Source organism: Corvus hawaiiensis, chromosome 6 (assembly GCF_020740725.1).
Source record: "Corvus hawaiiensis isolate bCorHaw1 chromosome 6, bCorHaw1.pri.cur, whole genome shotgun sequence".
Classification (NCBI taxonomy): Eukaryota; Metazoa; Chordata; class Aves; order Passeriformes; family Corvidae; genus Corvus; species Corvus hawaiiensis.
The window spans coordinates 41,266,282-41,292,126 of NC_063218.1; the positions used below are offsets into that span (position 1 = coordinate 41,266,282).

Sequence of the window (25,845 nt, forward strand, 5' to 3'; positions counted from 1 at the left end):
TGCTCTCAGAGGAACTGTGATTGTTTGAAAACTTGCCTCACATATTAACACTCTCTTCACATCCCAAGTGGGCCCCATATACACATGGAACAACACAGGACGGCACATCAGTAGTGTCACTGGTGGTTCAACATCAATATAGACCACAACTGAATAAAAATAGTCCCATAAAAACAACCTGCACAATACCAGTCTTGATTTCAAAACTAGCAGTGATGGATGACCCTCTGCAATCCCTCAGAGATGGCTCCCATAGAAATTATGCCCACTGTTGGAAATCTGCAACATGTTTCCACTCTGAGTTTATGGCTTCTAGCCATTAGCTCCAGGTAACTCATTGTTTGCTCAGTAGAAAAGGACCTCTCTCATCAAAGGTTTGTTCCACAACCGGGTCCTTAAGGACTTTGACCATGACACCCCTTAGCTTTTTCATTGATAAATAGACTGACCTTCTTGAGGCACACTCTGATCCACAGCCTCACACCCCTTAATTCATTCATGTGGTGCTTTCCTGAACTCCCTCTAATTTTCCCAATTTTCTAATAGTGTAGCATCCTGCTACAGCAGTCACACCAATGCCCAATTCTCATGCTACAGGCCCTTCCTATTCCTCCCCAATGTTTTTTTCTCTTACCCTCCTGTAAATCACACTATCATTCCTGACTATCTTTGCTTTTTGGCCCCTTCTCTCTTCTTTCTAGTATTGAGTCTTCTACCCTGTCAGTATTCATCCAATGCTGCTGCAAGGGTTGCAAGAGATGTACCACAGTCAGGTGTACAGTGGTTGCTGATGATAGGGGGTACATGGCAATCTCCTGAAACAGGTAGACAGCCATATTTTTTCCATAGATCTCCTGAGTTCCACAGATCTTGGTCTCAGGACAGTGTAGTGTCCCAGTACAGAATCATTAACCACAAACTCTACACTGTATCCATGCAACTAGCTGGACCCTCCATGGTGCTAAATCCTTATCGTCATCCTGAGGGTAGAAATGTGGCAAATGACTCTACACACAGCTGGCAGGTATTCCTGTAAGTCTGGAGGTTCCAGGAGTTCTATATCCATTATCATCAGATGAAGCACCACACCCTGAAGCTCATTTTGTTGAGGTTGATCATTGTATAGCTCCCTTTTAGAAACTGATTCTTTGTTCTTCCCCTAATTACTTAATTTACTTGATTTATATCTATAGGTCTGTTTCACTGACAGTGATGGAGGGACCAAGCCCACATTCCCCTCACAGATCTTCCTTCTTTATTTTCTTTTTGCATATGAATATGTAGAGACAACTGCTTTGTCTTAATTCTGCTGCAAAGGATTATTTCAGTGGTTTGTTAATACTTCACCATCTGGTGGAGGAATACTTCACCACTTGGAGGAAGACAGAATCTCTTTCTTAAAGCTTTTACTACCTGAGGCAACAGCAAACAAAAGCATAAAGAGTTAGATGCAGTCTTTGCAAGCACAAGCCTTTTACCTTCACTTTTGTTTTCACAATATTTCATTTACTTATTAAACAAAATGCACGACAGCCATATGTGGTCTTCTGTTACTAACTGACTATTTCAGTGCCTGAAGCTGGATGATACAAACACCTTGCAATGATCTGGAAGGTTATTTTGGACCAGCATTCTGTTCATTCTGTCCCATTTCTGTGGCACAGAATCACATAACAAATCAATACAAGTGAAAACAGAAGCTTACACCTTCAGGCTAAATCTGACTGTCACAAGGATTTCCCTGAGAAAAAAAAGAAAAGCCCCAACAACTTTCTTTCCCATTTCCATCTGTTAACTCACACTTCTGCCTGGTGAAATGCCTCAGTGAGAAACAGAGTATTTCTGATACCAGCCCCTGATGGAGTGGAGTAGGCTGAGTCAGGGAAAGTAGTGTGCAAACATCTTTCATTCAGATGTATGTCAGCTTTTCCTTCTGGATTCTGGAACTTTAATTTGTGTCTTCAATTGTCAAAATAAAAGTTGAAAATCCCACCTGCTTATTCAAGTGGCTGGCAATTATATTAAAGGGCTTTTTTTTTTTCTGTTAAAGCATGAACTACAGCTAGGCAATGCAAAAGCTCTTGTAATTCTCCATGGGATCTATACTACCTAGTCTTCATTCAGAGTAAGCCTCTTTTATAGAGCCAATGAACAGAAAGGCCCAAAATATCAGCAGAAGAACTCAGAGCAGGAACAAAGAATCAATAAGCTAACTGGTACCTTATATTTTGTCATCACAGAGTATTCCTGTCTGAAATACCAGAAGCTGAAAAGCATGTATATGCTTTTGCCATTATTATACATGTCTTCTATCAGAATACAGAGAAAATATGTGGATAGGATACCAGTAAAATATGTTGTCAGGCCTGAACCTGCCCCTGAAGTCTGGATTGCAAAAACAGGCTTTCATCTTTCTGCCTTGGCAAGTCTCTTTCTAATGGCAGATGTGACAGATAAAAGAGCTATGTGATTCTGGACAGTATCAGTGTAACTGGCCAGTGAGAAAGGTCATTAGCTTGACCCCATTTTATCCCACTACTGCTTTAAAGAAAAATAAGCTATTTAATTATTGCGTGTTGAAACAAGCAAGTGTAAAGATGACTTTGAAACACAGTTATGGCCCGATTATTTTTTGGAGCAGAATGTGCTAAAAATAAGCAACCATGATAGATAGATGCAGTGGCAGTACATGCCAAAGCTACAGTGAAATTATGTATCTGTACATGCATCAGTACACACAAAAATCTGAAATCTTTGGCCTGTCACTTGTAGAAGCTCACTTACTGATAATATTCAGTGTCTGGGGAGAGCTTCTTTGTTTTCCTAGCAATAGCAGCAAAAGGCTGCTGCCTGGCTGTTATTATTAAAATATGATATCTGACAATGATTCTGTACCTATTACATTTCACAGCAAATATGATTTCTGGCAAGGAAAACTTAATCTTCATATATAAGCAGGCAGAAAATATCTCAGAGAGTATGCTATGAAACTATTGTCTTGTGGAGATACTTTGGTGTGACCTTCCTTCCATGGCATGCTGTAAGCAGTCGTTGTATAATTCTGAAAACAGCTTGTAGGAAACACGTCAAGATTGCATCTCATGAATGGGCTGAATGCCTTCTCCACTCCAAATCTCTCTCACTGTGTTCTGCCCTTAACAGGACCTTCTTCCTTTTCATGTGGTTTCCACATCTCAGGGGTCTCTGACCTAGTTGTGTTAGATTTCATTAGCACTTCTAGGAAGGAACCATCCTGTGGAGGAAATCGAAGGCATCTAAAGAATGTGTCCATCTTTTTTGTCATCTTTCCCACTCTCCTCACTTCTGCTTCTCTTGAGTGGTGGTAGGAGTCCATAACAAGATGGTTCACTCTTCAAACTCAAGATGAGGCCTCATGGCACCATGATTACAATGTTACCTGTTCATCTGTGGGCTGAATTAAGTAGCTGAGTCAGCAAATGTTTGGAACAGTCTACCTGCGGCAGAGAAAATTCAGATCGGAAGAGGCAAGCACAAGGATGCTGCTCAAGGCTTTGGAATCTCCTGAGCCACAGAAAGCAAAAAGCAAAGGGATCATTTAGTCAGATTTCTCAATCTCCTTTGTGTGATGTTCATCCCACTGCTGCACACAGGGAGAGGTGTGCCAGTCATCCAGCCTGGTGTGCCCACCTTTTGTTCTTGTAAAGATAGAAGACAAAGCTCAAGGTTTTCCTTTTATGGGCTGAGCTGAAAGACCAGTTTCCACGGGCTCAGCGCTTTCTTAGGGAACTGTCTCTGCTTAAGGAGTCCATTGGGACTTGATTCTTGATGGAGGGTCAGGAGGCTTGGAAGTGAGGAGTGAGACGTCTGACAAGCCTGGTAGGGTGAGGAGAAGGGGAATGTGCACTGCAGCCATTAGGATGCTGCAGTGCTACAGAGGAATCTAACAATTAAAGTGAGACTCAGATGTGTGAGGGAAGTTTTGTACCAGAGAGGTGAACATGTCACCAAGGAACAAAGGCTGAATGAGTTGTCATGAGTAAGATGTGAAACCTCAAAGAAAAAAAAAAGTCAAGAAAAATCTATGCAAAACCTGAGCTACGGAAAGATCAAAACCCCTGAATTTCTAAAAATTTCTCTGTACATAGTTAATTTGTTTTTCTGATCCATGGGCATCAACTATATTCCAAAACAGAATGACAAACTCCCAGTATAATCAGTAGAACTTGTTATTTTTTGGAATATTTTGCATTTTGCTTACTAGTTTCACTCTGGCCCAGAGATATAGTGACCAGAATTACAATCACCTTCTGCCCACTAGATTCTCCTTGTGAAGTACCCAGAACAGGGCTGTACACGCCATTAGAAACACATCAAATGATGGCATTTATTATCCTCTTCCCCAAGCTGGGCATTCTGAGAACTAAGGCAAAAATGAATGAGTCAGAGAAAGATAATCACACCATCACCTCAACAGAAAACTGGGACGGACATCCAGCTCTTCAAGTCTATTCATGCAGGTTCTTCTCCTGTGCTCAGCAGCCCACTGCCTAACACCAGTGTGGTAAGCACTATGACTAATATCTAGCATATGTTGTTTGCTTTCTCATTCTCTCCAGAGGAAGCAGCATATGCCCAAGTGTGTCTTGTTTGGTAGGATTTTCTGCTCTTTTTTTAAATAGAGATGCTGCTCTGCATTATCCTACAGAAAGCAGCTCCAAAAGGTTCAGACCCTGTGCTTTGAGGGGCAGGTGGTGAGGCATGGGACAGGGCTTAAATCTTGCCTGTGTTTGTTCTGCAGCCTCTGAAGAATGAGAAAGTTTTGCCTGACTTATACAGAGGCTTTACTGTGACTACAGAGCTACCGTGCAGTGCTGTCATAACAGGGCTTCTCAGGCCAACAGCTTTTGGCAGTCACTATCTTTGCCTTAAGACAAAAAAATTCAACCTCTTGAGCATATCAGCAAGCCAGCCCCGAGAAATATTGCTGGAGAGATGATCAAACATTTGGATGCACTTTCTGCGAGTTAGCTAGCAAGGCCAGCCCCTTCTGCTGACGTCTTTCCTCTCTATCACACATCAGACTTTTCCCAGTGGAGCTGGAGAACAGGCTTCAATGAAAACTGCCTGTTTGCAGCTGTATGATTGCAGGCACCACAGTTACTATTTCCTCTCCCTGACCTGGAGCAGCAACTCCATCATCAGGATAGAAAGGTAGCTTGTTGCCTAGCAAAGGTGGGATGATTTATCTGTGTGTCTAGATTGGTCCCTTTGCTGCACAAGAGAATTGCTTTCAGACTTCCAAGGAGAATGAAGCCAGGCTAGAAATCGGAGTGGATGTGGGAGAGCTGCTCTCCCAGGGAGTAGAAAGAGTCACAGGGTCTCTGTGCTTTCTGTTCCTGTGCAGCGCAGGACAATGGTTTTGTCTGCTCCAGTTATAGCCCTGGGGGCTACCTTAGGGACTGCAACTAGCATCCTTGCCCTCTGCGGTCTCACCTGCTTCTGCAAATGCAAGCAACCTGGGAAAGGACTCTCCGAAAAGGACCAAGAGGAGGAGATGGAAAATACTAAGCCCAGTGTGCTTCAGCCAGTCCAGCAAGTAAGACACAGTCTCTAATTTACTCTGTGATTTTTCTTTAAATGCAGAGGGTGGGGATGCAACTTCCCTGTTAGGCTACTCAGCATGTGATTTATGCTGCCTGTTTATCTGCTTTCTGTGTTCAGGATATAACAACATGCCAGTGGGAGGAGGAGTGAGGGAAAAACAGAGATGAGCTGGGTACCACAGAATTACCGGAGCAGGAGACAGCTGCCACAGAGCCAAAGAGAAAGCTGCTAATGGCAGAAACAGGAGATGAGGACTGGAAATGCTGCTTAGTTGTTAAGATAGCTCAAAAGAGAAATAATTTCCTAAGAAGAGAAGACTGGATGGTACCAGGTGGCACGCAGCATTGTGAAGAAGAGATGGCTCCTGCTGAGATCTTGTATAGCAGCTATTTAATTCTATCCACAATATCTCATAGTTCCTGCAGGATAGTTCCCTGTCAACAGCTGGTTTCCTGTGAAAACCTTCCCTCCTCCTCCTCCCTCTGCCCCTCTGAGGGGATTAATTATGTGTGAAGTTAAAACAAGGCATTGGAATCATAATAAAAAGCAAGTGAGAATCTAGACTGTGATGACTGGACAATCTCATCACCCAGTGAATTTCTTTTTCACTTACTGTAACAGGATTGTGGAGTATGGATAGTGTCAGGCATCCCTGTGTGCTTTTTCATTCTTGTTAGAATCCAAATAGCCTGATTTACTCCTGAGCTCAGTGCAAGAGAGAGCTAGGGGAATTATAGAATGTTTCTAATATACTTATTAATGGGAATCTCTTTTTCAAAGCAAAATGTTTGGTGATTTCCTTGGTCGAATATGGTCTTTAGCATGAGCTATAGCACCGGTCAGTCTCTGAAAGTATTACCTGTTGGTTGTTGCTCCTGATATTGGGATGTGCCTGTGTCCTTTCCACTTTCACCTAGCCATTCAACCAAGTGTTATGCCATAGTAGCCAATTCCAAAGGCCTGTGATCCATTGTATAAGAGTCTTTGTTTGCCTTTTAATTTTTTGAGCTGACTATTTTTTTGTATTCTTAAAGAGTGTAGCAGGAGTCCTAATTGAACTTCTCTGTAATGTTTGTAATGAAATATTCAGTCGTTCTCTGGCTTCCACTCTTAGGCTCTTAGTAGAAAAGAACCTCGGCATCTTCATGTTCCTGTTGCAGTTTATTCTGAGGAAAAATGACCAAATCTACAAACAGTATTGTAAGAACTGGTACACAAACATAGAATGGCATTAGCAGATCTTGTGGTTGCTGGAGGCGGGAGGAGAGGTGTGGGAGGATGGCTTCACTGACCATGGATTAACACCTGCACAGAGTTTAGGACTTCTCAAGAGATTGCTGCTAATTCTGAGCCTCCCTCCATAAGCATGGTGAAAAACTACTAGTACCTATTTGCACTTTCCTAGGATGAATTTCACCTGCTATTCTGTTTGATAGCCCAGTCATGTCCCTTTCAGGCTCCTTTCTTGTCTTTTCTACCCCATACAGGGGATTTGCTAACACCTGTATATAAGAATGTACAATGATGGAGAGATTTTCCCAAGTTTACTGTTAATGTGAATGAAAAATATGTAACTTTGACAGCCACATCACTTTGCATAGCAATTTTTCTAGCTGCTGTCTGCAGCAACACAACCCACAGATAACTTTACCATCAGGCTGTTTCCATGAGTTTGATATTGTAACCTCCAAGCTCAGAAACGACTCAAATCTTCATTTTAACTCCATCCTTGGACTGGGCTTTCTTTTTCTTTTATAGAGCCTTTTGGGAAACATCTTGGGAAAGTGTTAGTCCATCCTGGATCTTGTCCACGGGGCTGTTATCCTGTTTGCAGTACTGAAATAAGCACTAAGTCTCCATATTGTTCAGTTAAGCCTCCAGTACCCAGCAGCTACTCAGTTATAGTCCTCACTATATTTCTACACTCATCAAGTTTTGCCATGACTTGATTCAGTATTATATCCCAACAGGGGATCAAATTATTCAACCTGCCCTAAATGTATCACTATTACCTGAGTGATTTCGTTCTTTCTGCATTGTAGACTTTTTAATTTGAAGTATTATTTCCAATGTTACTGGCTTTATGGTTTTTTTTTTTAAGAAATCTGGCCATATTATAGCAGCTGAGTGAACATTCTGTCACAGAAAGTGCAAAATGTTCTTGGTTTGCATATTCCATATGTTTAGCAATTCTTTCCAATTAAAATAATTTTCTTGCCAGGGACATGAATTCTATGCTGTCACTGATTCAGAATCAGCCTCTATACCTTCAAGAAATGAATCTCAATTTGAGTTCTGAGCTTGTGAAATTTTATTATCTCTATGTTTGTAAATTGTTCTGTTGGGACTTTTTTTCTGACTACATTAGTGCACAGTATGTCCTAGTCAGCGTTTGACATACTTAATTACTGAAGCCTGTCAGGGCCACTGATTCTGATAAACACAGATGATAAAAGGAAGATGTAGCAAGTCTGCATTTTATTCACTTGGCATGTCTCCCATGAGAATGATGCTTGTATTTGCTATAGACAGAGGCTCCCCATGGACATGCCCTGCATACGTGAGGAGGAAGAGTTCAAACACAAACACACATGGACAGAACAATGAGAAACTGCTATAAATTTGTAGAGTCTTAGCCAAGCCTGTAGAATGAAGATTCCTGAGCACATCCAGCAAGGGCAACAATCTGGTGCTTTGAGTGACACTGGGCAGGCACACAGAAGGGTCAGTTGCAGCCTCCTTGCTCCTTTTGGTTTATTTGCTTTCATGCATTTTTGCAGAACTATATGAACCCTTCTGCTCTTGTCTTTATTTAAGACACAACTGCTGAGTTGCAAAGGGAACTTCCATAGGGCACTGCTATGTAACTGGATTAGCAGACAGCACTTGGGAAAAGAGCTGGCAGCAAAATAATAAACAGAGGCAGATGCAGTTGGAAGAGGGGGTGGGCTAGTCCCACTGTGCTTGCATATGTCTCTCATCTCTAACTCTGCAGAGCAGACAGACAAGAGGAATATTTAGACCCAATGGAGTTCTTAGATGCTGTGTGCTGATGGATTTCCTGACTAAATACCTGGCTTTTAGCAAGAGGAAGAAAAGATTGTACTAAGAATACCTCAAATTTGTGTGGTGTTTTTCATCCCAGAGGATCTTGGAGTGCTTCGTGTGCTGGCAGCACAGAGCAATGCAGGCAGGAGGCTCCAGTGTGATGACCAGTGAGTGGTAGGACAGCAGCCTGACACAGCAGCTCCAGGAGAGAGAACAGCAGAGGCTGACCCCCACGTCAGGCACTGTGTGTGTGCTGGATGTAATGCCTCTGCACTACAAAAGCAACCTGCCTTTCCTAGCTGTTGTCCAGTGACTCCTCACATATTCTGCTTGGTTCGTTTGCTTTAATTTTAGAAGAATGGAAAACTGCATTTAAGGTTTGGATCAGTAACTTCACATTTCCTAGGTATTTTAGGACTGATGAGGCTCATATCTCTGAAAGAGGGAACTCACTTACAGCCCCACACTGTGTAACTTACATAACATCTAAACTCAGCTGAATGCTAGGTGAGGATGGCACACAGTGACGTCTTTCTGTCTCAGCCCACTTCTCTTTCAAAGCCCTTAAAATTAGACAAGACAAAATGCTATGTTGCAAAGTAGACTTCCTAAACACCGGTGCGCTGGCTGCCTTGAGAAGACAGTCACTGACCTAATTAGTTCCCAACCACTGCCAAGTGCATGTAACCTGGATCTCCATAAGCAGAATATGACTAAGCTAACATCCAAGACTGCTCTCTTTCTTCAGCTGTTTCTTGAGAGATTGTTATGCTTCCTCTGGACATACAAGCTGGCACCAGGAAATCCCAACACAGACAAATGTTTCAGGGCATCATCTACATTCATTATTAATAGGAAACAATAAGACTAATGAAAAACTTTAATTAAAGTTATGAACCTTTTCTGTCTCACCCTCAACCTTGACACAAAATAGGTTGGCAGGCAGTAGGCTGGAGATAATCCCACTGCACAATAATCAACCAAAACAGCTATTTTACTTTTTTTTTCCTCTCATGTTTTGGAAACAATAATAAACTTGTTGCAAGGGTTGGGGTCATTTGGTAATCAGCTTTTGTTCTCCCACATTAATGAATCCAAACATAAATGAATCAGGAATTATTTCAGTTATAAGCAGACAGGATTCTTTCTTGGGACATAAGGAATGTTCTATTCCACTAAAATATTTTTCTTTGTTTTGGGATGCAAAAAAGGCAATGCTTTTTTTGCCAATCTTTGCTTGGACTGCCTGAGCACTGCATCATCTTGCAGGCTCTTCTGCTCATCCCATGTTCATGATTCAGTGAGGAATTGAAGTGTTAAGAACAAAATCAGACACAAATCCAAATTTCAGTCCCGGTGTAATAAGGGGCAGATGTGTGTCTGAGGGTCAGATGGAGCTCTGGTCCACAGAACCAAGAGGCTGAGATGACCACTGAATCAACTACTCTTGGTTTGCCAGTCCAGGGCTCATTTGTTCAACCAGTTCTCCTTAGTCTTATTGCACCATGGTCATACTTGCTCCAGGTGACAATATGATTTATATCTTTGCATTCCTCATGCTTTCTGCGTACTCACATAAAATATTCTGGAATCTGTGAGATGGCGGTAGCCTCTTGCTCTTGGATTTGACTTCAAACATTAAGGTAAAAATTGCCATATCTCAATCATAGCAAAATTAACTTCATGGTTAATTTCTTTGCTAAGATGAAAGGATTAACTTATGAAAAGATTAACTGGTACCAGAACAGAGGAAAAATCAAATCATAAGAACATATCTTTTTCTTATTGCAATCAAACATCTGTAGAAGAATAAATCTGAAAAGACACACACCAAGTAGAAGGTATCATCTTTGGCAAGAAAGTCTCCAAACACACAGGCAGGGGTTTCTACAAGCCAAGAAAAAATGATCGTAGGACTCACCAGAGGCACTGCTTTTTTACTATCTCAGCTCATTTAACATTAAGAGAATTGGAGGAATTAGTGTAATTAGTGCAAAGTAATAAACAAGGTTTTAATTTTCAGTTCAACGTCAAGAAAACCGCAGAGCCAGTCCAGCCTCGAGCACTTCTGAAGTTTCCCAACATTTATGGCCCCAAACCAGAAGTAACTTCACCTGAAATTGTTAACTACACACAGTACTCTCTGAAGACCACAGAAGAACCAGCTACCGGAAAACATACTGCTTTGGATGAGAATAGGATGAAGATACAAGTCAATGAAGAGCTGTTTGTTCTCCCTCAAAACGGTAGGAGCTTTTGGTCTTCAGACTAACAATTGCTTCAGACTAACAATTGTAAATCTGTAATACTTCTGAGCATACTGTGATTGTTGTCCAAGAAATAAGTGTGAAAGTGAAGGCATAGGATGCTTTTCACTTTCTTACCATGAGCACTCTGATTTCTGTTTTCAATTCATTTGTTTGATAGAAGGTAGCTGTGGAGCTCATCAGGATATTCTGATAACAAAGCTGCAGTTGTACCTTGTTGCAATTTTTTTAACCTAAACATCTTTTGTGTTGAAGAATCTGGCTCCCTGGTAGCAGACATTTTGTAGAAAAGCACATTTAGTGGTTTTGCTGAGAGCAGTAGCCAGAATATGTGTGAAATATCTGGCCAAAATTAGGCAGAGTATCTCCTCCAGGTCAAATGCTAGCTGTCCAGCAACTGTCCTTGTCAGGGACAGTGGGGGTCAAAGCTTCTAATTTTCTCTGCTCCATTTTTTCCACTGGTTTGGTGAGATGTTCTTGGCTTATTGTAATGTGCAGTGAAACCAGAGGCTGACACCTCAAAGGTTTCTGCCAAACAGAATTTCTGTTTCCCAGCCAGCCCAAAGGTTACCACTCCAAATCCTGAAACACAAGATTTCTGGAGCCTGAGAGAAAATGCAATCTTAATTACATGCATCTGGCAGCAGGTCTGGGTTTCTTCCATACTGATTTTTAACTTCACAGCTGCCTTTTAACAGAGTAATTTACTCTGATGGTTACCACTTTAATAAAACCTTCCTGAAGATTTGCCAGAGAGAAAATGCCATCTGCCATTATTTTTATTGAGTACTCTTTTTAGTTCTTTTTAATTGTTAGACATAATATTTTTGCCCTTCTAGAAGTTCAATTGCTACATTCACCCCTCCATCCTGAGACTGGTGAGTATGGAAAAGAAAGTACCATGGGAAGCAGATGCATTGGAGGAAGAGACTGTCTGAGCCACATCCTTAGGTGTCAGGGAAAAGATTATAGGGTGGAAAAGATGAAAGATGATGGCTGCATTTAGGCTAAAGCTTTATATAAGCGTTGGTGTAAGAGCCTCTCTGCACTGCTAATGGCACAAGCAAGTTTCCTTCCTGCTGTGCCTGATTTTATAGCTCGAGTGCTGCTAAAATTAAGCAAGAATTGTTGTGTTCTCCTTTTGATGCCACAATGAACTGGTCTGAACTGTCGCTGAGATTTTTATGAGGAAATATGCTGGTCCCACTATTGTTTTCTGTGTGAATCAGAACTGACCTTGCAGATAACAACTTTGGATGACAAAAATCTCTGGCTTCTCTTTTAGTCTTGCAACTTGCTTTATATCAGTATGAAATACGTACTCAACCCCAAAATCACACACGGAGAAACTGCCTTATGGATTCCAAAGTTCATTGCCTTCAACCTGGTCAGGTGCTATGGAAATAGATGTCTTTTGCATGACAAAGACTTCATTGTTAAAATTTAAAAAGAAAACCCAAAATGTTTAGAGAGGTCTGACCTAATGCAGAGTTGCACAGCAGCTCAAAAGCAGACTCATATTCTCATTGCAGAGAACACGAGGTTTAATTGAATAATGCCAGTTAAAAGAATATAAAACAACATAGCAAGTAATGAGTGTCGTGTAGACACCTTGTCCTAGTCATAAGGTAAAAGGGCAAGTGTGTCAACTATCATAGAGCACAAGGTGGTGGAGAGCAGAAGTCTTGTCCAAATGCTGTAGAAAGAGCTGAAAGTGCAAGTAAACAGAGCAAAAAGGCTGTATGATGACGGAGGAAGAAGGAAAGTAAATTATAGCCTTGCATACAAAGTGCAGGAATAGTGAGACATTTAGAAAAGTAAAGGCAAGAGAAGGTGGATTTGTTCTCTTGGGAAGGGGAAGAGCTGCTTGCTAAAGGGGCTGTTTCAGTTCCAGGTGTGGTAAAGGACGTGTGTGTCACAGAGCACCTGAAGCCCGAGCGGGCAGCCAGCTGTAACCAGGCCCCCGAGCTGCACTACTCCCTGGTGTACGACCAACAGCAGGCCGAGCTGCGCGTGGCCCTTCTGGAAGGTGAGGCGCACATCTCCCGGCCTGAATGGGGCAAGACACCTGCTGATTACGCTTAGACAAAGTTCCCCTCCTATCTTAAGACCAACAGGTGCCCCCAGGACCACTGGATGTTTCACTGGTTCTGGGCTTGCAGAACAGGAATACCTGTCAATGTCACTGCTTGAAGAGGGTGTAGCTTGGGAACAATTGTTTGCACAGCTTTGTCAGGAACCAGGATGGGCTCCTTCAGTCCCAGCCAAAGCAACCTCTTTTTTGCATTTTTTCCTTTGAGGGCAGAAGGAACAAGGTTACTATCTCCTTCCTCTCTATACCTTTCATTCTTCAACCTAATCCACTCCATACTGCCTTTTCCTCAAGTAAAGTCAAAGCCTGAGCTGGAGATACCAGACTTATTTTGAGGAAAGGCCCTCTGGCAGTGCCTGGCCAGGCAGCCAGGCTCCGTGTCACACTCTGACAACTGTAACAGCGTCTCCACTCAGGGCTGGAGCATCATCAGTTCCTCTGGGAGAGTAAAATAAGCTGACTGAATAATTCATGCACAGTCTAGGTCTCTGTGGAAACCTAATCAAATCACACCCTCTGAGGCGAGCACTGAAAGGGTGCTGAACGGCAGCCACTGCTGTGGGCCTCCTGCCAGCAGCCAGCCCACAGTTCCCCTCCAGGATGAACACCCACGCCAGCTGGCTGCCACCCTGGCACCCCAGTGCACAGGACCTGGCTCTGCTCCCCTGAGAAGCCAGGAGAGCCCTGTGACCCATGGGTCCTGGCAGTTCAGGAGCAGCTGTCCTTGGACTGGCTGCAGTGAGGATGAGAGTCTTGCCCTCAAAGCCATGATATTCAATGACCCCTTGGAGGAGGGTGTGTTCCTCTTGCTGTGGAGAAGGCAGTGCAATTCTGTTACTGAAACTGAAGAGGAGTGTGAAATGCCATTCTCACTCTAGGTTTTTCAACATAAAAGGGACTTAAAATTAGGGATGAATGTCTCTTGACACAAGTCTTTTGGGCTTTGGGATGGCTTCTGATAGATTCATTTACCAGAGGTTGGACTAGCAGAATACAATAACCCTTAGACATCCCACGCTGGCCTGCAGGATGGGTGTGTGCCAAGGGAAGCTATATCCATCTCTGATGTCTGTGACTGACCTTCCTGCTTTTAAAGCCATTGTAAGAAGCCTTTTTTGTGTGCAAAGGTAAAAGTAAATGAGAACTGCCAATCCCTGTTTCACGCTGCCTTATTTCAGAGCTGTTCTGCATCTTTCAACAGAATGTGTTTCCTTGAACTCACCTGTTGCTCTCCCAAACACTGGCAGCATCCTTCTGCAGTAGCAGAAGGACAGGGACATTGTGCAGCCTGAGGAAAACACCACAGCGTGGCCTCACAGCTTAATCTGCCCCAATGCAGGCAGGAACAGGGGTCAATGTCTACGCAGCTGTTTTATTTTATGGCTCTCATAAAACCAGCAATGTAGCCACAGATATTTCAGGGTTGTCTTTTGTGAGACGTCCTTACCACCCATCTTTTCCAGCTCTGCATGGCAGAATGAGTGGGGACCAAGATGCTGGCTGCCATTGCTACATACTGGGCACACTGGTGAGCAAGTCTGGTATTGCTGAGGCCCAGACAGAGCTGAAGAAGAAGGTACTTCACACCCTTTGGGAGGAAGCACTGCGATTCCCATTAACAGAGGAGGAGATGCCAGGAGGGACACTGACTCTCACCCTGAGAAACTGCGACAAGTTCTCCAGGCACAGCATTGTAGGGGAACTCAAACTGAACCTTGCTGAAGTGGAGGAATCCTTTGGGAAGGCCCAGTGGGAAAGGCTAAAGAGCCCAGAGAAGGTATGGACTCAGTCTGTGTCAGTAGTTCAGAAACCCTAATGATTAAGAGTTTGGACAAGAGAAACCCTTTTTCTAGATGGCTGCATGTGGGTGGGTGGCTTTATTTGTTTGGAGCAGGTTTAGAGGGGTGATGTGTGACTGCACAGATCACTCAGCACAGCTCTGTGCTGGTCTGTAGCTCATCATATCAGAAGCCCTTCCATCTATTGCTCCCAATAGTTAATGTGTCACAACTCCCTCAACTCCTCCCCAATTATATGACAATCTGACACTGGCATCTGTAATTCAAATGCTGTGTCTAGAAAAAGGTGTGTGAGCTTCTAAGAATTAGCAACACAGGACCAGAGTGGCAAGAGCTGAAATATCAGAGAGTGCCTACAGAGCCCAAGGGAGGGACTCTGCAAAGCTGGGTGTGGGTAGGGCATACAGTGGCACCCCAAGGAGCCTTAAGCTAGGAGTGGAATACATTGTTAGGAATGAAATACTGCGCTGAAGGACACTTATTCTTACTGGAATCAATCCACTGCTATTTGTTCTGGGAGACGTCAAAATATCATTCATTGCATAGTGTTGGTTTCCTTAAACATCAAAACCTTTCTTTCCTCCCTTATCCACATCTTGCCAGCTTCACAGACAGGGAAAATGGAGGGAAGGGTTCCAACAGTTCTTGAAGTGGGTACAGGGGATGCTTCATGTGCACTGATTTCTTGCATGTTTCCTCAGGAGCCTTTTCCCTGCCATGAACTAGATTATTCTTCTAGCAGCAGCAATTCACTTAACATGGCAGCAGGATGCTGCTTCTGCTGCTGCTTGTTCATCACAAGTGGTACCTCTTGTAGTCTGCTGTGGTATGGCTGAGCAATGCAAAACAACACCAGCACCATCACTAAGCACGATGAAATAAATTATTGCCTGTCACCATCAGGGGTGAGGGCTCTCCACCGAGCTGGCCATAGACACAGAGTACCGAGTTAGCACTTCTGATTTCCAGTGGTGCTGATTTATCTGATAACCACTTGAATACTAATTGGACTGTCCACACTAAAAAAAATCTGTCAGGGACAGAGGCAGCAGACACAAATGCGTGGTCTGAATGAGTTTAGTAAACTTCACACATGAGACTGAATATTTGTCTAATAGCTGTAGCCCTCTAATAGCTGTAGCTGTAGCCCTCTCCCTCCATCCTGAAGCATCTGGTTTTTTAGCAATACCCAAGAAACAGCCTGTTCACAGCAATGATAAGTTGTTACTCCAGTGCACCTGATGGAATCCGGATATACTGGGAATTCTGCCTTGGTCCAGCTTCACAACCACACACAGAAACAGGACAGCATTCATTTCTTCTCCAGGCTGACAGCACAAGGTTAACACCAGCAGTACTGCTGAACAGTGCCCCAGTTTGAGCTGAGGATGTGCAGTGAAAGCTGAATTTGCGTCATCTGGGACCTGAGAGAGCCAACCATTGCACAGATAGCTTATGTATACAGATCCTGAATCATTCATTGAGAACCAGAGAGGGAGGGAGTGAGGAAGAGCTGATCAAAAAAGAGGAGCTATTTTTGACAGCATTCATCCAGGAACAAAGTTACTGAGCTTTGTCAAAAGTGTGACATTTCCTTGAAATGCCAGGAAAGGCAGAAATTTCGTTCTTACCTTCCCAGTAATTCTCCCACACACAAGGGAAGGAGCTCAGAGCAGAGCTTACAGCTAACCAGGTAGTGCAATTAGCATTCAGGAATTCATTGAGTCCTGTGAGCAATGCAAAGAGTAGATACTGTAGACTGATATCCTTATCTTGTCTTCCTTCCCTCCCACTGCTTTGCTAATGACAGTGATGATAGTGGGTTGATGATAGTGTGTCCTTGCATAGCAACTTCCCTTTTGTGATTTCGTGGTGCCCTGCACGTAATTCATTGGTGACCCCTTGTTGCTTTTTATCCATATCGAATAGAAAGAAATACTGAAGCTCTGATGGTTGTCTGGATTTGCAGGATTGCAGCACAAAATGTAGGTTATGGATTTAATAGGTAAAAGGAAACAAAGAAAACAAAGCCCCGAAGTGGGAAGGAAAAGTACCTCTGGTTTGGTCTGTTCACGCAGAATTCCAGCAGAGACCAACCATTGTAGGTTTTGTTTTCATGTGGATACAGGCTGGCCAAAAATTTGATCAGCACATCAGGAGCTAGAAAGTCATAAGCACAAGATGTGATCTGAGTACAATGTGTGTGTGTGTGCGTGTGTGCACATCTACAGAGCCCCAACCCCTCCCAATCTCCACTGCATCTGTCTGTGCCTGGAGCTACAGGAACCAAATTCTAGCCACGAGCTATAGAATGGGACCTGCTGAGATGTAGTGGGGATAAATAAACAAACACAGCTTATGACATGCCTAAACTCTGGGTTTGCATTGGGGTGGTGTTTGGGCTTGTCCCTCGGTGTACAGTTCTTTTGTAGTGGGCATACAGGCATTTGAAACTGCCTCTTTTTATGTGTGGGCTTTTTAAAGGTCCACTTAAATTTAAGACAGGATTCATGTAAGTGAAATGCATATGAGCCCTTCATTGCTACCTGAGTGCACAAAAAAAGATTCACTCGGGCTGACTTAGGATTGAATTTCAGGCTTCCTTGCTAATGGCTTCCTACCTGATTTGTGCAGGACAAATTAGTCATTTGAACCAGACAGTGATGACAGCCATGTTTTCTGGAGAGTCAGTCAGCTCAAGGGGAGCATACAGGGGCTTGTCCTTGCCTGTTTCGAATAACTGGTTGAAAACTGAGTTTGAAATATTTATGGCTCACTTAGTAACGACACTGCAGAGCACAGAAATGGCCTGGAGAAGGGCTGTCTGTCCTCGAGGATGTAGAACATGCTAAGGAGCCCAGAATGAATTTGTTGAATTGACATTGGCTTTTTGGGACTCTTCTGGGTCATTAACCTCACACTAAACCAGATTTCTGTCACAAGCTCCCACTCACTGAGAGAATAACTGCTCCCCTTTCGTCCCTTGCCATGGGCTGTCAGCTCTGCACACAACGGTGTGGGATTTCTCTCCTTCCCTGCTGGCTCCCAAAAAGGAAACAGCATTACCTTCCCAAGGGAGAGCAGTGGTGGTGTGACTGTGTCCCTAGGCTTCACCAACAAGGGTTGCTTGTCCAGGGCAAGTGGAAGTAAGGGGAAAGGGAAAGGGAAAGGGAAAGGGAAAGGGAAAGGGAAAGGGAAAGGGAAAGGGAAAGGAAGTCTCCCACAGGGACAGCAGGGAGAGCTGCTCACATCCTGATGGAAGGCAGGTGGGAAGGAAGAGTAATGTACTGTGTCCAGCTCCTGGAGAATTTCAGCTTGGCTGGGTTTTTTTCTCATACCAAATAGGGTGTCAGAGAAGGTGTAGCTCCAGCTCCAGGTCAGACTCAGCCCCAAGCATCACCTCTGCTTTCCCAGGGAGCCCTACACTCCTGCTGGGCAGTGCAGGCTGGAGGCTGAGTCCAGTCAGAGCCTTCTGGGAAACGGAGCACCTGAAACCAAAAGTGAATTATGAAAAGAAGTAAAGTGGACATAAATACAGGGCAGCTAGGTGGTCTCTCAAAATAGGAATATCTGACTTTTTGCATTGTATGTCAGTCCCAAATCTTCTTCTGACTAAATATTCCACTAAAAGTTGACATCATGAAGCAGTTATTTTCCAGTGGCATAAGGATTCAGTAACTCACATTATCGGAGCCTTATGAGTAGAGGAGCCTCTCAGGCATCTTTGCCAGGTTTATTCTCATCCAGTGTAACTGGAAAGATCTCCTGTACAAAGACAGAGACAACTTGGTTGGTCCATGACCTTCCACCCATCAGTCTTCTACTGTTGTTTTCCTACTGTTCTGGCCAAGATTATATAAAAAATTAACCCTTTCGGTGTCTCCATTTCCAGGAGCCATCCACAGGCCATGGGGAGGTTCTGCTCTCTATCAGCTACCTGCCAGCAGCTAATCGCCTGCTGGTGGTGATTATTAAGGCCAAAAACCTCCATTCCAAGCAGCTGAAAGATCTACTTGGCAGTGGTGAGTATGATAGCAAGGAAACAGAGACTGTTGTTTCTGCTGTTATGTAAATCTAGAAAGAAAGTGGGAAGGGTGATTTTTGGCAGGAAAAAAATAGATGTCTGGATTAGAAAGCCAAAGAGATTTGAATCATTTCTAAAAAGTGAAAACCAAATACCGCCGTAATCAATATATCTTATGTTCTCTCTCTCAGTTTGATGTCACCAGTGTAAATTCTCTTGCATTTTTGCGTGCAGATTCAGGCATCACAATATAAAAAAAATAAGGTATTAGAGAATGTCTAAAGGAGGGCCATAAGGATGGTGAAGGGTCTGGAGGAAAAGCCATATGAGGAGTGGCTGAGGTCACGTGCTCTGTTCAGCCTGGAGAAGAGACTGAGGGGAAAGCTCATGGTGGTCTTCAGCATCCTCACAAGGGGAAGTGGAGGGGCAGGCACTGATCTCTTCTCTCTCTCGTGACCAGGGACAAGACTCAAGGAAACAGCATGAAGCTGAGCCAGGGGAGGTTTAGGTTGGATATTAGGAAAATGTTTTTCACCCAGAGGGTGGCTGGGCACTGGAACAGGCTCCCCAGGGAAGGGATCACCAGCCTGACAGAGTTCAAGAAGTGTTTGGACAATGCTGTTGGGCACGTGGTGTGATTTTTGGGGTGTCCTGTGCAGGGCCAAGAGCTGGACTCAATTATACTGATTGGTCCCTTCCAACTCAGCATATTCTAGTCTATTCTAGTCTATTCTGTGTTGCATACTCATTAATATGGTGTCTCTCTCCACTCCCTATACAGATGTTTCTGTCAAGGTGACACTGAGGCATCAGTCACTGAAGCTGAAGAAGAAGCAGACCAAACGTGCAAAACACAAGATCAACCCTGTGTGGAACGAGATGATCATGTTCGAGGTGCCTCATGAGCTCCTGCGTGCCTCCAGCGTGGAGCTGGAAATGCTGAGCCAGGATGGAGCTGGCCAGAGCCATGTGCTCGGCAAGTGCAATCTGGGCTTACATGTCACAGGCACAGAGAGGAACCACTGGGAAGAAATGCTGAGGAACCCCAGGAAACAGATAGCCATGTGGCACCAGCTCCACATGTAGGCTCACCATGGTTACTGACAACAAGATTCCCACCAGGCCTCAGAGGCCGGGGGAATAAGCTGGATTTCACCTTCCACCTTCACCTCCACAAAGTTGCTCAGCACAGCACTCTTACTACACCACCCTTCTCTGATTTTCCCACCCATTCAAGCCCAGGGAACTGTCTGGAAAACGTATTTAAAGGACAATCTCTCACCTAATCAAGTGGTCGTCTCAAACAAGGGGTTGGCAGCCTGGATTGTTTGAATTAATTTTATTTGCCTGCCCACACTTCTGAGAGGTCCCTATTTCTGCAGAGGAGCAGAGGGGAGTGCAGAAGAGCAAAGTTATCATGGAAATGTAAGCCCTTCATTGGCATCTAGCACTGTCACCCAAGTCCCTTGATGAGTGCTGGCTCCATAACCACAAACACACAACTGTTTTACCAATTCCTGCTTTTCATAATACTCTACAAGACTGAGCAATGAAGATCACAGTGCTGTCATGGCAGGCACAAAGAATCAGTATGAAAGAGAGAGGGAAGCCAAAATGCAGTAAATGGATACCCAGAAAAAGATACAGAACTAAGGGAGGGAGCAGAGGAAGAAGAAAGGGCGAGACAGTCAATACCCTCATCCTGTGCAGCCTTTGAAGCAAACACTGCCGAGCAAGAAGTCAAATACCTTCCTTTACTTTTGTTTCCTGGAGAGTTTGATACCTTGTATTTAAGATTAATGAAAACTGCTGAAAACACGAATGTTTCAGGACCCTTTAGCAGAATCTAAATGTATCTTCTATCTTTCTATGGTGTCATCCAGGAAGACCCTAAATATGGACAAAAAGTTATTGTTGATGTTACCTCCAAAAACTTGGACCAAATCTTTCTGTTTACTGCCATCTTTTCTGTTTGGGTTTTTCCCAAGTTTCAAGTATGCTAATTATATTCCAGGCAACATCTAAAATTAGGCAAAACAAGTGGGATCATTCCATACCTTAGCAACTGTTAGATGGTTTTGGTTTGACAGTTAACTGTTGCACTCAAATACTCATACCAGCATTACTCAAAGGCAACTCTTATTAACTGCCGTGTATTTCATCACTTCCAGACAGAAGGAATTCACCAACCAGACAGACTCTCCAGGGCTTGTTTTTCCTGTGCACTTTCAAGATTTGATGTGGCTTAAATGTTACTTTTGACTGTCCTTTTTTTTTTGTGTGTCTAGATGGACTGAAAGTCTGGCGTTGGCAGTGATGATGTCATCACCCCAATAAGCACATTGCTTGTCCTACTACATTTTTTCAAGTAGTAGACACAACTTTAAGGGACTTCCATGGGGACAAGGCATCCAAAAATCTGAAAACAGAACCATATAATCTGTAGCCCTGAAAATCTCAGAGGACTTCGTATTTGCAGGGTCAGATTGCCTCTGGTTTAAATCAAAATATTAAGCTAAGCTTTATCTAGTATCCATCCCACTTTGATGGTGAAGTCAAATAAGCCAAGCAGCTTGTCAAGGGAAGGCTGCCATCCTGTCAGCAAAGGGAAAACACCAGAACCAGTGTCTGAAAACTGGCTGAAGCACCAGGCACAATGGGTTATGAACAGGGAAATGAAGTCCAGCTGGAAGCCAGTAACTAGTGGTGACTGGGGCTAGTCATGAGACTGACACCACTTAACACCTTCATAAATGACCTAGATAGTGGGGCAGAGCATGGCCTCGGCAGGTTTGTAGATGATGCAAAACTGGGAGTAGTGATTGATACACAAGGCAGTTGTGCTGACATTCAGACAGATGCTGAGAGGCTGGAGAAGAGAGCTAACAGCAACCTCCTGAAATTCAACAATGAGAAGTGGAAATTCCTGCACCTGAGGAAGAACAATCCCTTGCAGCAGTCCAGGGGTGAGGGCCAACCATCTGTAAAGGAGCTTTCCAGAAAAGGACCTGGGTGTCCTGGTGGACACCAAGTTGAACATGAGCCAGCAGCGTGGTCTTGCAGCAGAGATGGACAACAGTGCCTTGTGCTGCGTTAAGCAAAGCCAGCAGGTCAAAGGGGGGTGATTCTTCCTTTCAACTCAGCACTGGTGAGGGCACTTCTGGAGTGCTGTGTCTGCTGCTGGGCTCCTCAGTGAAAAAAAAGATACGGAGTTTGTGGAAAGAGTGCAGCAAATGGCCATGAAAAGGTTGAAGGGACTGGAGCATCTTCTGTAAGAAGAGAGGTTGAGAGAGCTGGAACTGTTTATATCAATGTGAACCGACACCTGACCTGGGAGAGGACAAAAGAAGATGGAGACAGAATCTTTTCACTGGTGTCCAATGACAGGACAAGAGTCAAGGGCACAAGTTGCAATGTAGGAAATTCCATTTGAACACATGAAAAATACCAAGAAAAAACCCCATTTTTTTACTGTGAGGATAATCAAACACTGGAACAAGTTGGCAGGAGAGGATGTTGGGGGTCCCCATGCTTGGAGACAGTGAAAATTTGATGTGATACGGTGTGAACAACCTGCTCTAGATTATCCCACTTTGAGCAGGGGTGAGTGTGGACAATTATGATCTCCAGAGGCCCTTTCTATCCTCAGCAATGATACGATTCTGTGAAGATATTGACAAGGTTGATGCACACTGAAAACTGTTATCTTTACACTACTATTTCCTTTGTAGGTGGTGTAGACAGGAGTTACAGGATTATTTTGAAGAGAGCAATAAAATCAGCTTTGAGCAAACAGAGAGACAGAAAAGCTAACTATGCCCATGAATCTTACACCCAATATTTTAGTCTCTGATATTGATCTATTGGCTAGAGGGCAAAAAAGAAAATTGGTTTCTTGTTTTGCTCTATGGGGTTTTGTTTACTAACCAAAAGCTGTAGGATACTGTGAGTAAACTGGACACAGTGGTCTAGTTGATAGTGAATTTTTAGTGCTTACTGTGATCCAGATTCGCCTGTACATATACCTATAGGTTTGGAATAATTATTTCCATATAAGTGCAGAATTTATTGGAATGTTGGCCTAGTCCACATATAGGTTTCAGGCAGCACTGTGATTTTTTGGGGGATAATGATAAGAAGGATAACTTCACGGTATGATGCTATTTGGCTGGCACTGGAAAGCCTGAAGGGCCAAATATTTGCCTTGCTGCCAACTCCTCTAGTTTTGCATCCTGCTTGTTTCACTGAGCCTTTTATAACATCTTGATGACTGATTGTAAACAGCATTATCTGCCTGTGCCCTGGTGATTCTGGCACACCCTGTAATAGATATCCGCCCTATGGCATTTAAAAGCATAGATCCTCAGAATCTGACTTAGCTATGGCAAAACAATGTCCTCTTTTACAGCAGAAAAATATGTGTATACACACTACTTAACCACAAATCTGTCTTAGGAGCAAAGTGGTGCCATCAGTGTTAATGGATGGCATTGTTGCCTCCTTTGTTGCAGTGGGATTTAAAGGGAAAGGGAGAAAGAATGAAAATGCATACATCTTTCCCGGCTGGATTATTCTTGCTGTCTGGCATTCTAGCCTGGAAAGAATGCTCCTCGCCATCAGCACAGCTTGAACAAAGGCTGCTAGGTGTCCCTGGGAGGCGGCAGTCGCTGGCCGGGGCTGACAGCGGGCACGTAAAGGGGACAAGGAATGCTGTGTACGTGTGGTACCCGAGGGGCAGGGACGCCCAGCCCGGCCTTTTGAACTCTGCTAACAGGAGCTGTGTGTCATCGCATTCCAGCGTCTGCCCAGGGTCCTCGTCCCTGCGAACAGCCTGTGCAGCAATACCTGTGTGTTCCTGAGCCTCAGCACCCCAAGGGCCGAGGTGCTAATCCGTCCCAGCAGACAGATGGCTGGGAATGGTTGTGGCAGGTGACAACGTTATGAAGATAAATCCGAAGTATTTGGAAATGCTATTGTATCAACCAGCTTCAGCAACTCGAGCTGTCAAAGTACCACTGAAATGCAATAAGGATGGAGCCAGACAGACCCACGGTTTTCAGCTCCTGAGGCTGAAAACGCAGGAGCATCAGCAAGCACCTCTTTGTATTAAATTAAAGGATTCTGCTTATAAATTGCATCATAAGAGAAGAAGCAAAAAAAAATCCAGTTATGGCAATTAATGTTCCTAAGCTATATGTGTGACCAAAAGCAGCCACAAGAGTCCCCAGGGGCTAGTCAGTGGCTGGACTGATTATTTTGCCTGTTATAACCATTAACATGAAGAAGCTGGAAGCTAAGATACTGTAGGGAGGAAGGAAAGAGGGAAAAAAAAAAAAAAAGACGGTGTGGGGCAGTCTACCTGGTCAGAATGAATGATCCTTTTCAATAAAGGCCAGAGTTGTGAGTTTAAGGACAGGGATTCACAGTCCCTCATCCAGTGACAAAACCCAAACAACCTGATTGCTGTAAAATAGCTTGAGAAATGCAGTTCCCGTGTTGTACCCAGCTTTGCCTGGGAAAGGTGGTCTCCTGATGTGGCCTCTGCTCAGAGGAGGGGACTGAGAGGCGGGAGGAAATGACCTGTGACTATATCAAGGAGTTCCTCTGTTAAAATATAGGCTGTAGCCATATGTTGTTTTGCCTCAACCTGCCCTCAGAGCTAGATCTTCCTCCCCAAAAATTATCTGGTTTGATTATAAGCAATTTGTCCTAGAGTAGAAGGATTAATAAGCACAAATCATCAATAGTCACTAAAATATATGGGATGTTTCAGGCTCATTACTACCCTCAGCACCCTTCCCCGGTCGTAAGGGGAGTGGTTACAGCTGGTGCCCTGTAAGGGTAACATTTTTTCAGTGCAGTTTTCTCCTCAGTTGTTGTCCCAAATATCCTTGCATGGTGATAAGAAACATGTTTCCTTTGCAAAGAGGTAAGGTAATACATGAGAAGAGGTAATGCATCAGAAAGTAATGGAAAATTCCCTTCAACAGGACTGGGAAAATTTTCAGGCTTAACTATTCTCCCAGGTACTGATGGGCTTTCAATACCTTGAACAGCTGTACCTTGCATTTTGCTAGCATCTGTCATCAGTATTATCTGGCAGTAGCATTCAAAACCACTCTTTTTTTTTTTTCCCCCCAAAATGAAGTAGGTTGTAGTTTGGGCTCTAAAAATACAGCCCAAGGTTTGCCCAAATTTTCCTGGTATCTGAGATGAATTGACTACAATGACATTTAATAAGAGCTGGAAGCTAAAGTGGCTTGGACCATGCTTCTTGCACTCTTTTGAAGGTCATTTTGATGTCTGATTGAATTGAAGGACAGAGCTCTGACAGCATTTTTATGTGTTTCAGAATTTACCTAGGTATTAAAATGTATTCGGTTCATTTGTTGAAAGATAAGCATGATGAGTAAATAGTAACACTTGACACTTCATATTATTTCTTCTGTTTTCAATAGGCACAAGAATAGTAGCAAAGTGAAACAGTGATTTGTGGCCTCCAGCATGAGGGGGCTTTTCTGCTTACTTGGTCCTTTAGTGTCCCCGTGTGTTTATTGTACAGAGACAGAAATTGTCAAGACTATATTGTTCTCACTATCCAAAGCACAAAACCAGAGCATGATGCTCAGCCATTGTGTCTAATATTACAGCACAACCTGTAAAACACTGCAAGTAAATAATTCCAAGCTGTAACAACACTGTGTCTGCATTGTTTACTCTACAGTAAGTCCCTGCTGCCTGCAGCTCATGTCAGGGGCACAGAGTGCTGGCATGAGTCAACAGAAGATGCTCTGAAGGGTGTCATCAAGGGATGGGTGTACCATGAGAAGGGGAGCAGTCAGCAATAGAGTCCTATCCGGGGCAAGCACAGGAAATCTATTGGCTTTTTCATTGAGGTGGCAGCTAAACAAAGCTCTAAAGGCTTTCCAGCAGCTGCAAGGAGATTAGGGAATGGGATCTGGGAACCAGGTTCTTCCCAGATACTGGCTGCATCTCTGAAACAAAACTAAGAAGTGAATTTAGATTATT

General features: G+C 43.6%; 1 protein-coding gene across 2 annotated transcripts; it reads left to right on the plus strand.

Annotated features, from left to right (window-relative positions):
- Window positions 1-5,045: 5,045 nt before the first annotated feature.
- On the plus strand, window positions 5,046-25,509 carry SYT13 (synaptotagmin 13). 2 transcript variants are annotated; one of them, XM_048307416.1, is made up of 6 exons: window positions 5,046-5,578; window positions 10,658-10,880; window positions 12,790-12,930; window positions 14,457-14,770; window positions 18,685-18,814; window positions 19,598-25,509. In XM_048307416.1, exons 1-6 carry the CDS (start codon window positions 5,396-5,398, stop codon window positions 19,900-19,902), a joined length of 1,296 nt encoding a protein of 431 aa, XP_048163373.1. In that variant the 5' UTR covers window positions 5,046-5,395; the 3' UTR covers window positions 19,903-25,509. The 2 variants fall into 2 exon arrangements, with proteins under 2 accessions (XP_048163373.1, XP_048163374.1); XM_048307417.1 differs by having other exon boundaries at window positions 12,796-12,930.
- The last annotated feature ends 336 nt before the right edge of the window (window positions 25,510-25,845 follow it).

What these genes read in the sequence shown, in the direction of transcription:
- SYT13 (XM_048307416.1), top strand. Translation starts at nt 5,396, where the DNA reads ATGGTTTTGTCTGCTCCAGTTATAGCCCTGGGGGCTACCTTAGGGACT. An exon ending in TGCTTCAGCCAGTCCAGCAA is followed by an intron (nt 5,579 to 10,657) that starts GTAAGACACAGT and finishes TTTAATTTTCAG; the next exon opens with TTCAACGTCAAGAAAACCGC. An exon ending in GCGCGTGGCCCTTCTGGAAG is followed by an intron (nt 12,931 to 14,456) that starts GTGAGGCGCACA and finishes CATCTTTTCCAG; the next exon opens with CTCTGCATGGCAGAATGAGT.